This window comes from Sprattus sprattus, assembly GCF_963457725.1.
Source record: "Sprattus sprattus genome assembly, chromosome: 10".
NCBI classification, from domain to species: domain Eukaryota; kingdom Metazoa; phylum Chordata; class Actinopteri; order Clupeiformes; family Clupeidae; genus Sprattus; species Sprattus sprattus.
In genome coordinates this window covers 28075980-28089921 of record NC_137908.1, presented here as the reverse complement: position 1 = coordinate 28089921, position 13942 = coordinate 28075980, and the positions used below count along the sequence as shown (strand labels likewise).

The following is a 13942-nucleotide window of genomic DNA, read 5'->3' as shown; positions in this document are numbered from 1 at the left end:
TGTCTGTGTCTGTGTCTGTGTCTGTGTCTGTGTCTGTGTCTGTGTCTGTGTCTGTGTCTGTGTCTGTGTCTGTGTCTGTGTGTGTGTGTGTGTGTGTGTGTGTGTGTGTGTGTGTGTATATTTACACGTCTGCTCTGACACTCACGCCACTCTCGTCGCTTGGCAGGAGACTCCAGTGAACCTGACGAGCCCACCTCCGTGCGACCCTACGCCACCCGCGACAACGTTCCCTCCTCCGCGCCCAGCAGCGCTCCGTCGTCAACCGCGTCAACCACGGACGGCCCGCAGCAGCCCCACCCACAGCCCCACCGTCCTCCCGAGGAGGACCCGCTGGGCCCAATCCCCGACAATTGGGAGATGGCCTACACGGAGAATGGGGAGGTCTACTTCATAGAGTACGCACCCGTTGGCTTGTCTTTCTTATTCTATTCACTTGCTGTGTACATTATGCAGGTTTTAAGCATTTGAATGTATGTTTTGCATGTCACTCATTTTTATTACGTTTTATTACATAACACTTGAATTTTTGTTGCTGGCACATGGTCAATTAAAAGAGATAGAAACCCACTTATTTATCCAACTAGCTGCTCAGGCTGTTCACTAAGTGGTATGATCACGACATAGTCACCAGATATAACACAGAGGTGGACATGCACAGTAGCATCATGTTGTTTTTGCAGCAGTCTGACTAAATCTAGTTTGTCCAGTCAAAAGGGAGTGGTAGATGATTGTGTGTGTGTGTGTGTGTGTGTGTGTGTGTGTGTGTGTGTGTGTAGGGGGGGGGGGGGTGCCTTTGCCACCGTTATACTGTCTCACTAAGTGTCCCGGATGTTTTCCTCTTTGTGCGATACTTACTAGCTGTCGAAAACAATACTTTCCTCCCTTTGTGTCTATTCTTAGTCATAACACAAAGACGACATCCTGGATCGACCCCCGCTGCCTGGATAAGCCACCCAAGCCCTTGGAAGAATGTGAAGATGATGGTATGGAGGCATCCTCACATTTCGGTGCATGCTTCGGTGCGCGTTTGAGTGTTTGTTTGTGTGTGCGTGCGTGCGTGCATGTATGCAAAAGAGAGAGAGAGAGAAAGAAGGAGACTGAGAGAGAGAGAGATGGTAGGAAAGAAATTCTTTCCAAATTGTGCCTTTCCCTTTCTGTATGCTCTGTAGCGGGCCTCTTCTTTTCTGTATTTGTTTTTGTGGCCATATTCAATTCTCCCTTAATTCAGCTCTTCACCCCTTAACCAGTCAGCCAGTACCTAAAGTGGCCTGTAGGTGTCTCACTTGAGTATTACGTTTCCTGCTCAACGGGAAACCGCTTATTTCCTCACACACAGGGAATAAGTTTGTTCCCGAATCAAGGATGAATGCTGTGTATCTGTTCCTTCGCGACTGATCAGCGCTCCCTGTATATGTTTTCTCTTGTGTAGACAAAGGAGATGTGTACTGTTGTATGTGTGCTTTAAGCTTACAATGAACTTGCTTTACCTCATGTACTAAAAATGTAAGAATAGTGACACCCTCTGGCCATACTGTGAACGTCTCAAATGAACACAAACACCCCATAACAGTTTTTATCCAAATCTGTTTTTCTTTTGGTTGATTTAACAAATGTGTATGTATAGTATGTGTATAGCCCACAACGGCAAACACAGCTAATATGATGCATCTTCACTCTGCTTATTGCTTTTCACTTTCACCCTCCCGCGCTCCACTGCTTCCCTCTCTTCCTTTCGCCATCTTTCCTGGGAGAAGAAGGGGTTCATACAGAAGAGTTGGACAATGAGCTAGGTAGGCCACTCGCTCCTTGCACACGTACACAATCTCTATGCTACAATCTACTGTCTCCTTCACTACTGCTTGGGCCAGAAGACAATACCTCCACCAGCTCAGTGTTTTTTTCCCTTAGTATGCCTCACGCAATGGTTGCCATTATGAGTGGATTATATTTGCATGTGGTTGGTTATGCGTCATTTGAATTTCATTAAATATGCACCACATTGTTGTCACGGCCATGTAATGTAATGTAATGTAATGGCAGTGGCTCTGTCATTAAGAGTAAATGCTTTTGCTTTAGTGGAAGCAAACAGTCTTTCCCAGCTTAAACTCATTACTTGTCAGAGTTTAAATTTGAGTTTGTAGTAGTTGTAGTTTCTGTAATTTTCAGCGCATATTTTTTAGATGGCCAGGTTATAGTTGTGAACACTTACTGATAATGTTATGTTCTCCATGATGAATATTCTTATATTTCAAATGTATCGATAAATACAAAATCTTAACACAAAACCAAAAATGTAATAGGATTGCACAAAAAGTCAAGGAAAGGTGTACTAAACAGCAATGAAAATCTTTATTTTAGTTTTCCGAATTGGTCACTTTTCTCAATAATGTGTCAAGATTTCTGATCATAGCATGCTATCAAGGGTGCATTTAAGGGTCACCTTCACCCAGCTGAGTAAGAGATTGCCTGTCATGAAGAATCCTCATTCCTCATTTTCATGTCGTAAGCAGTCAGAAGGGCAATCCCAGTGTCAAAAGATATCGAACATGTGTGATCAATAACCTATCGACTGTGAATTCTGAAAGATGGGGGTTTAAAAAAAAAAAAGCAGAGATGGCATTGCAATGTTTCTCCGTGTCACAGTACAGTATCATTTGGCCGCTGTCTCCCATGCCTGTCACGGAGGAACAGGGGAGCAGGCCAGTCCCTCCCACATGCCAATGAGATGCAAACAGCCTAATGGCCAATGTGTCATCCCCGTCCCCTCTGCCTACCCCGGAGAGCGGAGAGAGACACGCTCCCTGATGAGTGTGAAGATGAAGGCGCCGCCTCCTCCTCCTCCTCCTCTTCCTCACACCAGTTCCCTGTGTCAGTACAGGCTGCTGTGAAGCTCTAGGGAATAGGGCTGATTTCACTTGACTAGAACCTCTAATGCGGTGGGGCTTTGGGGAGAGAAAAAAAAAAACGCCTCCACTGCCATTGTGAATTTTTGACTGCGAAATCCCATCAACCTCAAAAAAAAAAAAGCCCACTGAATAATAGATAGGTTTATGGCTGTGATTATTGGGCCCTAGCATAATAACTTCTTCTTCAGCTGTAACTGCACACCGGCTCCGCTTATTTCCGAGGTGCTTGACTTTGCTCGACTCGGGTACAAAGCGGAGGCAGATAAACCATAGGACCTCACTGTCACATTCTACCACAGTATCAGGTCAAGGATGCCTCTTTGGATCCCGTTGTCCAGCAAAGATTCTCTCTCAAGCAGATATGGTTCACCAGTTACGGGGCTTTGACATTCATGAAGCCATTATCTCGGTAGAGGAACCTTTTTGATTTGTAATGTGTTTGTCTGCCCTGCCCAGAGAAATGATAAATGTTTGGTAGCTGTCACTAGCATATTAAGAAGCTCTGTGCAATAAAGTGCTTCTCCAGGAGGCTTGGGTACTAATTGATTTCAGTTAGTAATGGTGCCAAAAAACGAGCTAGGACCTTGAAAGGAAGATAAATGAATGCTCTTGTGAAACTCTTGTGTATTCATGCAGTATCTCTACCAGCAGTGGCACCTGTTAGTGGACCTCACCATCTGTCCGCGCTTTTGTGGTGGAATTTAGCGTCCCATGAATGCAGGGTTGCACGTGAAAAAACTCCATTACATTAGTGCTCTAATGGATTAATCGGAACAATGGCCTATATCCCTTACGTCTCTGTTTTCTCTCTTCCCCTCTCTGCCATACAGAGCTACCAACAGGATGGGAGAAAATTGAGGATCCTGTCTACGGGGTTTATTATGTGGAGTAAGTGCTACTGTTTGTACACACACGCACGCACACACGCACACACACACTACCCAGGCCATTCTTTTGCAATTACCCTGTGATTTCACTTGCAGCCACCAGAAAAAAGGTATTGACTCATTTTGACTTTCAGGCCCATTACGAGTGTAGTCCAGTTATTGTCATTACCATACGGGAAACGCATAGAGCAAGGGGGCCCCTATTTCCTCTGTGGCTATGAATATGAATGCATTCATATGTTTTTGATGTTGTTGTTCAAAGCAATGCTGTTTACCTCAGTGGCCCAGAGCCATTTCACCGGGTTTCTTTTTCTTTTTTTCTTCTGACATGTTTATATTTTGCACGTGTTGTTTGCTGCATAATTGTCCAACCCATTTCCCCCTTTCAATTGTAATGAAAGGACCTTCCAGGCGCGGTTGTTTTCCCTGAAACAGCACTTTGCGGTGATTGTTTGATGTTGATACTCTGGGCCTTGCCGTCACTGTCCCCCCTCCTCGTTCCTCACCGTCAGTGAGATTTAGTGCACTCTGTGCCAGGGAAGCTGCCAGAGAGCTTGTACTTCAATTTATCACTGTCTCAATGCCCCCCCCCCCCCCCTCTCTCTTTCCATCCCCCCATTCCTCTCTTCCGCCATCTCTGTTTACATTGCATTTCATTTACTAATGTAATGCTCTCCCCTTTACTTCACGTTCGGTGCACTTGTCATCTTCTCTATCTTTCCTTTTTTTAACGCTTCTTACTCATTCTCCTCCCTATTTCTCTCATCCTTTCCTCGATCACATCCTCTCTATCTGTCTTTCTATCCCTATTTCTCCCTTTCCCTCCTATTCTTCTCTTTTTCTTCTCCCCCCCTTCAGTCACATAAACAGGAAGACGCAGTATGAGAACCCCATCCTGGAGGCCAAGCGGAAGAAGCAGTTTGAGCAGCAGCAGCCACCTGAAGGTGAGCGCTACACTCGAGGTTGGTTCGGAGCCAGACCCTGGCGTCATCATTGTTTTTTTTCATTCTTTTTTCTTTCTCAAAGTCTTTGTCCGTCTCCATATCCGGTATATCAGTGTGGTGGTGGGGATAATGGAATACATGCTTTTTATGTTTATTAAGCTATGGTTTATCACATTGATTTCTATCATGAGTACAGTAGCAAAAGATCGACACATGGAAAGTTGTCTAGAATGTTCTTTCTTGCTCCAGTGTTCCAGTCTTGCAGGAAAAACACCATTTGCCAAAATATTTTCTAATGTTATGAAACTTAAAAATTTAGCACAAGAAATGTGGGTCTGAGAATGTCTTTGATCCTGGGTAAAGCTCTGTAGTGCGCTCCAATGAGAACATGAGAGGGGGTTCTCCTGGGCATCTCTGGAGTATGCCTCCCCTCCGTATGTAGGACGGAGTCCCACTTTGAATGCAGGTTCCCTCTCCAGGGAGCTTCTCTATCCACAGAACAGTAGACTCAGCTGAATGTGCCGTCTGCCTGATTACCTGCTGACGTTCTTTTTCCGGCTTTTGAAGCTCAATATCTGTTTGGAAATTTTAGTCTGTCATTGATTATTCACTGCGCTGAGAGTGCATATTAAGAGGTCTGTGCCGGACACCCCTTCTAAAAGGCGTGTCATCACAGAGGACAGTAAAGCGGGACGGCTAGCTTTAACAGAGCCCCGTCGCTGAGGGTTTTGCCCAAATCATATCACTGAGGTTTGTGATAGGATCTTTGTCTCTTGGGTAGTGCAGTGCAGTAAAAAAATGAATGCTGTCAGTGTTTTAACTCCCAAACAACAGGAACTGCTCTTTTGTTTGTTTCTAGAATGGATAGAGGACCACTCGTCTGCTGGTAACCCCCCCGCCAGTTACGCCACTCACCACCAAGAGACTTACCGGGACCCTCCGCCGCCTGGCCCTCCACCCCCCATCGGGGCAAAAAGTATGCAAAAAAAGTACCACCAACCCTCCTCTACCCCACCGTCCTCACCCCACACCCCACACCCCTCACCCCACACCCAGCACTGCATGACAATGAAAGCACTCTGCTAATTAGTCTGCCTCTAATCTAAGCCCATCTCTCAGTGTGAATCTTGGGCCGGCTTCTGTCTGTGCCCCCAAAGGCCCAAGATTCTGCCGAGCAAATCCTCTCTCCTCTTTTTATCTGGCCTTTTTACTTTCTTCTCTTTTCTACTCCCATTCTTGTCTTTTTTGTACCCGCTGTTATGTCCAACAGCCTTATACATCTTATCGGCCTCGTCCTGAATAATAGACGGACTGGCAAGCGTAAGATGTGCTTTATAGAGCTCAGTGGGAAAAACAGAGACGTTTGGCCGCCTCGCGCTTCGAGAACAACAGACATCCTTCTGCATGCTGCCCAGCGATGTCTGCCTGCCATTGTTAGCTCTGCTTCTGTGCTTAGTGACTCTCCGTCTCCCTCGGGTAGTCTCTGGCGCGGGCCGGCACCACTTCACACACAGCCAGTGCCAGTCTTTGGAAGCAGCTTCTGAGAGGGTTTGGACCGCTGACCAGCGTGGGCTGCAGGATTGGATTTAGATAACGGGACAGAATGCTCTTGGCATGTGCGCTTGGCTTTAAAGCATCTTGCAGCCCTTTAGTTACCAAATTGAGGAAAAAGGCCTCAATTTAGTGCCCACTGCCCACACACACACACACACACACACACACACACACACACAGATATACATACACATAAGTGGTGCTGGCATCTTCTGCCTCGTGAAGCCTCACACATAACCCCATGGGGATCTATGTGTGAATTACACTGCTTGCGTATCTACAGCTCTATACTGCATGCCTTTTCTGTGTCACTTCCCCAAAATAAGAACCTGACCCACAGCTCCGCAGTGCACACACAGCTGCTGGTTTCTGTCGGGACACTGAAGCGCACACATAAGCTCCATCTTATGTGTGAATTATTCGGCCTATATCTGCCTACGGCCTCATTGCTTCTCCCTCCGCCTCGCCTCGCCTCGCCTCGCCTCGCTCCATCTCATTTCCTTTAAAGTGCGCTCTCATCACATTCCATGATTAACATTCCACGTCGTGATGATTCGAGCGGCTCCACCTTGGGCTGGCAGTGATCGCGGGCTCACGGTTCGGGGCGGCACCGGCCACAGCACACATCATCCAAATGAGCTGTCGGGGGGCGACACGGCGTCGCCTGCCACTCCTAGCTAACGTTAGCTGGATAAATGGAAATGTCTTAATCCTCACTCCACCTCCTCACCCATGCATGCAACTCCCCCCCGCCTTCACCTACCCCTTCCTACTCCATCCCACACCCTGTGCCCGAGTCGCGATCGAGGGTGCACGATGGGCGCTCACATGTGTAACGCGTGTGTATGTTTGTACCCATGCTTCAGGAGGCAAGCCTTTCTTTACGCGCAACCCGGCGGAGCTGAAAGGGACCTTCATCAACACCAAGCTGAAGAAGAGTCGCAGAGGCTTTGGGTTCACCGTGGTAGGGGGTGACGAGCCGGATGAGTTCCTGCAGATCAAGAGCCTGGTTCTAGACGGGCCTGCTGCCCTGGATGGAAAGATGGAGACCGGTACGCGTGCAGTCTTTGGTATCTGCATCTGAGTGGTATCTGAGTCTTATGAGCGATTAGTAAACCCAAATGCGTGCATGCAGGGGAGACGGGTGAGACTCAGCATTAAGTGTCGTACCCCTCCTCTTCCTCAACCACGCCTCCTTACCCTCCCCTCTTTGCCATCCAACCCCCTCCCCTCCCCTCCTTCCCTGCTTTTGCAGGTGACGTGATAGTCAGTGTGAATGACATCATCGTCCTGGGCTATACTCATGCCCAGGTGGTGAAGATCTTCCAGTCTATTCCCATCGGCTCCATGGTGGACCTCGAGCTCTGCCGCGGCTACCCACTCCCCTTTGACCCTGACGACCCCAACACCAGCCTGGTGACCTCCGTGGCCATCGTGGACAAGGAGCCAATCATAGTGAACGGGCAAGAGAGCTACGACTCCCCGTCGAGCCACGGCAGTCAAGGCGGGAGCCACAGTGGCAGTAGCGCCAATGTTGGGGGCAGTATGGGGGGCATCAACGGCGTACGGGAGCCCCGGCCCCACAGTCCCTCGGCCGAGGTGGCCTCCAACGGTTCCCATGGCTACCCGAACGACCAGGTGACGCTAGCTTCGTCCATCGCTACGCAGCCCGAGCTCATCACTGTTCACATGGAAAAGGGCGACAAGGGCTTCGGCTTCACCATTGCCGACAGCCCTTCGGGGGGAGGCCAGCGCGTCAAGCAGATCGTTGACTACCCACGATGCCGCGGGCTGAGGGAGGGTGACATCATCGTGGAGGTGAACAAGAGGAATGTGCAGAACCTGTCGCACAACCAGGTGGTGGACATACTCAGCAAGTGCCCCAAAGGAAGCGAAGTTACCATGTTGGTTCAGAGAGGTGGGTGCAACTGCTGTGCTCACTACTAGCAATGTAAGCCCCATTAGAACTAGTGTTACTATTTGTATTAGCATTAGCATTTTTTTGTCAACATATATAAGCAACATATATTTTGTGGCCAAAATGTAAAAAGGGCACAGGCACAAGCAACCACATACACTCCCTCAACCTGGAGGGAGGTGAGTGAAGGAGGGAAAGAGAGAGAAAAAGGCAAAAGGGAAGGCACTCATCACTGACACCTTGAGTAGGAATGGCAAGCAGCGGTAGAGCGAGACAGACTCAGGTGGATGGTACACCTCAGGTCAAACTGTCTCATGAATATGGAGTTCGCGACTTGAGTTCCACTTGAGAATCCCATGGCTTTGCTGTCTGTCTGTCAGGCCCTTCTGACAGTCGAGTGGCTCTTTCCCTTGTTTCTTAGAAGGAAAGTTAAAATTGGAAATGTCAGTGTTGACTTACAAGTGCTTGTGTGGTTTTGATCCTGCTGCCACTGGCTTTCAAAGCAGCTTGTCCGCTGGCCTTGCCTTTTTAGAATGTATGTGCGGGTGTCTGTGAAAAGTGTCACTCTAAGGTTTGAACACCAGCGTCGGTGGACAGTTTTATTTGAGGACTAAAGTAGCTAAAAGGATAAAGTAAGAGAGAAAAGACTTGAGACTGCAGACACCTTTACTCCTAAGATGACAGAAAACATTTAATTGGATCCGCAAATGTCATTACTTAACAGTGCAACTTGACTTAAACTAACTAAACTAAAACTAGAAAATGAACAGCTGTTGGAAGATGATCCTTATTGGCCTCAGCATTTGTGGCAGGCATATTATAATTCGCACTGACACTGCATAGGAGTAGTCTTTCCTCACTTGTTACCGGATAGTTGAGCTATTGCAAAACGACTGAACCCTGTATGCAGTACCCAACTTGGATTTAAAGGAACATCAATAGAACAAGTGTTACAAGTTACTAGAGCTCAGCCAGCTGAATAACCCTGATATTCCTCCAGTCCTTGATGAATGGTACAGAGTCCTGATGTCAAAGCACTATTGCCACTTGCTGAATGTAAAGTGTGTACAAACAGAACAGGAGTGCCAAGCAAGGACCCTGTGATGTATGGCTCAAGCGCTCACCAGGATCAGGGGGAGTATATACATAGTGTGTGGTGGACCATGGTCGCACTTAATCATTGTTAATAGAGCAACCGTGGCCACTGAGCAGCCATTAGCAGGCCAGGTTGTGCACCGAGATGCCTTAGCCAAGTAAGCCGGTGCGGAGACTCAACGCAGATGCCCTCCGTGGCTTTCCCAGGGGCAGTCCGCAGCCAAGCAGGGGGGGGTTATCTGCCTGAGAGACACTCCCTGGTGGGAGAGGGATCCAGCAAGGCCTCTTTAATTATTCTCTCTGCTCTTGCCTTGACTTTAATTGCTGCTCTTGATGTCAGGAGCTGACCCCCCCCCCACCTATCTCCCCCACCCCCACACAGAACCTCACCCTAGCCAATCCTCAGTCCCCCCCGCTTTTTGCATTACACTGTTTCAAGTCATTTCACAGCCAGCCAATTAAAGCCCTTTGCCTTGGAGGATCAGTGGACTGCTCTAATTGGTAGAGGGATGATGTCCTTCTCCTCATACTGTTGAATGAGCTGTGGAGAGAGTGTGTATCTGTGGGGGGCTGGGGGGGTTTCAGGGATGGACTGCTCATAGACAGACCACATTAAACTAGAGGCAGGGTTGCCCAGTTCTAAGGAATGCACACCTTTGTGCTCAAGTTGCATGAGCTAATTGCCTTGTGGTCTACTAATGGCTATGGGCGAACACCTGGTAAAGGTCTCGTCAAAGGTCAGGTGTATGCTTTGTGCTCTCTGAATCTCATTCCTACTGAGGCGATTTTAGTTTTTTTTAATAGCCCGTCATCATAATTGAAAATATTCTTCTCCTTCGTGTAGGTGAAGACACCTCACTATTCATCTCGCAAGAGCTCCGTCATTAATGTGTGTGTGTGTTCTGGCACATCCATGTTAAACGGACTGTGATTGGCTGTCTGCCCCAGGAGGGCCGTGGTTCATGTAAATTTGTTTCCACCGCTCCACTGTATGGGTCCAAATGTCACCACACTCCCTCTAAGAAGGATGAGGCAACGGCTCTCTGGCGTCTGCTGTACCCGCTGTAATCAGGAGCAGGGGAAAAAAGGGCTACGCTTGCAGAATACCTGATTGTGGAGCTTTCAGGAGCTCCAGTGGCCTCTCTGTAGTTTGGCATGGGTAAATGGGGACCCATTAATGTCTGCCTTAGTCAAAAAAAAAAAAAAAAAGTTGGAGGGCCCTGCTGACGAGCCCCTGGTTGGTTCTGCCGTTAAGAAGCCAGCCGGTAGAGGATGGTGCCGCAGGCTCCGCTCTCCCTGTGGGTCTGGTCTAATCACGACTCCCTTCCAGGGACAGACCACAGGTGGGGAGGGGTGGGGAGGGCAGTCTGAGGAGCTGGCAGGGGAGTGGTGAGATCAGGCGTGCAGGGGGTGACGGAGCGAGGCACAAAACGGCCCCGTATGGGCTCCGCTTATGAATCATCAATCAGCCGAGTCAGCCCCAGACAGCCATGGCCCCCCAATCTCCCAGGTGATGAGCAACCCTGAGGAGGGGAGTGAAAGAGAGAGGGAAAGAGAGAGAGGGAGAGAGGGAGAGAGGGAGCGAGAGAGAGAGAGAGGGAGGGGAGGGAGAGGGAGGGAGGGAGAGAGAGAGAGGGAGAGGGAGGGAGAGAGAAAGAAAGATAGATAGATAGAGAGAGAGAGATAGAAGAAGGAAAGGAGTGTGGGAGAGAGATTAATAGAGACTTAGAGGTGTTAGCGAGAGATAGCGATATTAGCAAAGAGAAAGAGAACAAGGCATAGAGACGAGTGGTCCGACAACCTGTTCAGAACAAGGCATAGAGACGAGTGGTCAGACAACCTGTTCAGAACAAGGCATAGAGACGAGTGGTCCGACAACCTGTTCAGAACAAGGCATAGAGACGAGTGGTCCGACAACCTGTTCAGAGCGAGGCATGGAGACAAAAGAGTCGTCTGACAACCTGTTTTTTTTTTTTTTTTTTTTAACTGTCGAGGTGATAAAATGGACGATTGACATTGACCACTCGTTGGCCTCCAGCAAGAACGCCGGGAAAGGAATTGTTTGTTTAGTCGATTTCAATGTTGTGCTTAGCAATGTCTCTTATCTGTATTACGGACAGATTGCGGCGGATTTGTAAGAGGTCCCTCTGTCAAAACAACACCGTCCCTTTCCACAGAGGACACATAAATAAGCATAGTGGAAGATAAGCGACTGAGACAGGGGGGGGGGGGGGCGTTGGGATTGGGTGACGCCAGCGGAATGAATTGATTTAAGGCAAAAGGGAGGATGCCACTGTTTTTGCACGATTTGCATGAAATTTATGCTGACTCGGTGCATGGTAGTAATGAATGGGATCGCTGAGCGATTTTGCCGGGAAAAAACAAGGGAGGCAAGATAGATGCAAGAGACGGAGGAGAAAATGTGCTTCCTGGCTTGGGACCAGACATGGCTCCTCCGGTGGCGTCTCTCTCGGCAGGGTGCACCTGCGTGTGTCGTAGCAATAAAGACCATCCGCCCTGCACTCGCCGCCTCTCACCTTCGTCCCCAAGGACGCGGAGCGAATCACCGCAAAACACGCCCCTCTTTGTTTCCATGACAATGTTCCACAGGCTTTTCGCTGTGGGGTTTTCTTGCGGGGGTGATGGAGAAAGGAGGCGGGGATGTCACCACCCACCCCATCCACCAACACCATCCCCCACTCCTCACACACGCACATGCACCCACACAGTCTCTCTCTCTATGGCCCTCTTCAAACACACACACACACACACACCCTTTCACACACACACTCAGCACAGACTCTCACTAAATGCCACCAGACAGCAGGGATAGACAGAAGTAGACACTTCACACTCTGTCCCACAGATCCCCACCCAATTCTCCCTTTCATGAGCGGGGCTGCTTAAAGTCTGCTCATGCTCAGGTAAAGCCCTGGAGGGATTTTTAAATAGGCAAGTTCCGTCACAGGTGGATGTCTGTTCTCCATGTTTGCTTTCCGAGTGCACAACAGACACCCTTTTAGACTTCGCCTGTGCATACAACACCGTATAGTACAGTGCTGTACAACAGTTTTACATGTCTGCTTGAAACTCAAGGGCTATTTTAGAGGGGCCAGCACTTTTAGGCGTTTTTTTCCACTGCAGGAACCATCCAGGGCCGTTTTTGGTGGCAAAATATGTACCTACTCAGTTAGGTACTTCTATGCACCCCTGAAACTGCTGAGTGGCACTTGCAGCTATGGTTGATGCTTATTGGCTCAAACCGATGTGAGTGGAAGACAACAAGTTTTAACATTTTTAAAACCAGCAGGATTTACCAAAGGTTACTCAGTGAATACAGCACAATAGATTATAGCTTACATAGTTCGTTTGTTGAGGTTACCATCACTCAATGAATACAAGCATATTGTCAGCTGAAATCTAGGCTTTAATTAATCATAGCGCTGCTAGTATATTAACTTATTATTATTATTAAGTAATTACAGCCACCATGAAGACATTTAATTGAGTGTTAGCAACATTATAGCAAAATGCACTTGTCAACTCTACCTTGAAGTAATACTAACATTGTCTATAAAATCTCTGGTTTAGTGGTCAAATGTTGGTGCTGCTGCTGGAAAAATATATAAATATTTAGTTGTGCTCGGAATGACAGACCAATCAAAGAGCAAAATATATGTCACCCACATTGTTGGTCCGTAGTTTCTGCACCAAAATGGAAACAGAAACGCTGAAAGGGCCGATTAGGGGGTTGTTCCTGTAAATGTTCGCACCACCTGGGAAGTGCCCCTAGTTCCTGGAAAGGTGGTGTGTGTGGCTTTCCCATTTACTGAGTATTCACACGAGGGGCAACCTTTTAATGTCAGCTCATGGTCTGTCGCTTCCAATTTTTACCTCACTTTCTGTACCCTCACCCTCAGAAATTCCTTCTCTCTTCTCCTCCCTCCGTTTTCTCCACCTCTTCTCTGTTCCCCCTTTCCCTTTAATGCAACAATCATGCCTCACCAGTCCAGCTGGGTAGCAGCACACACACACACACACACACACACACACACACATAAATCCACATGAGCGTCTCGGGATGTGTCGGCATGAATCACACATAACTCTATTTGCGCACCAGTGAGTTGTAGCCGCCTCCGCACCGAACGGAGACCCAGAGGGTCAGACCACCGTGGTTGCCAGGAGACCGTCTGTCAGCAAAGCCCCCCACACCCCCTGATGATCGGTGGCCTCGATGACAGATGGCTCCGGCCGATGGAGGCCGTCCCCCCTCAGTCCAGATGGGAGGTCGAGGGGGGCCAGGGTCCACTCAGCTCTCCTCCCGCCCAGATTATCTCTTCATTAAAAGCTTCCATTTAGAGTCCGTCGGGGCCCCTGCGTGTTTTCACACTCTGGAACCTCGGGAGCCTGGCCTTCCTCATCCCCCAGCGAGCTGCTCATATTAAACTCCAGCATGGGATGATTAGGATACAGTATGCACTAACACAGATTTGTTATTGTTCACTCACAAAAAAAAAAAAAAAAAAAACATGTTGATGCTGCGGAAAAAACATGAGAAAATAACATAGAATGATCATAATGCCTCTAAAGGCTTACAAAAAAAAAGGGTTTCAGAAAGAAAAAAGGGAAAATTGA

The 13942-nt window shown here is 48.3% G+C and overlaps 1 protein-coding gene across 1 annotated transcript in view; it reads left to right on the top strand.

The window, feature by feature from the left end:
- The window catches only part of magi1b (membrane associated guanylate kinase, WW and PDZ domain containing 1b), a gene marked incomplete at its 5' end in the record, with an annotated part of 114856 nt that overhangs the window by 73610 nt on the left and 27304 nt on the right, over positions 1-13942 (top strand). Inside the window, 8 exons of the mRNA XM_080846793.1 lie at positions 167-395; positions 901-983; positions 1755-1790; positions 3737-3794; positions 4652-4737; positions 5597-5713; positions 7158-7343; positions 7547-8209. Of these exons, the coding sequence (XP_080702919.1) occupies positions 167-395; positions 901-983; positions 1755-1790; positions 3737-3794; positions 4652-4737; positions 5597-5713; positions 7158-7343; positions 7547-8209 (1458 nt within the window). The remainder of the gene's footprint in view (positions 1-166; positions 396-900; positions 984-1754; positions 1791-3736; positions 3795-4651; positions 4738-5596; positions 5714-7157; positions 7344-7546; positions 8210-13942) is intronic.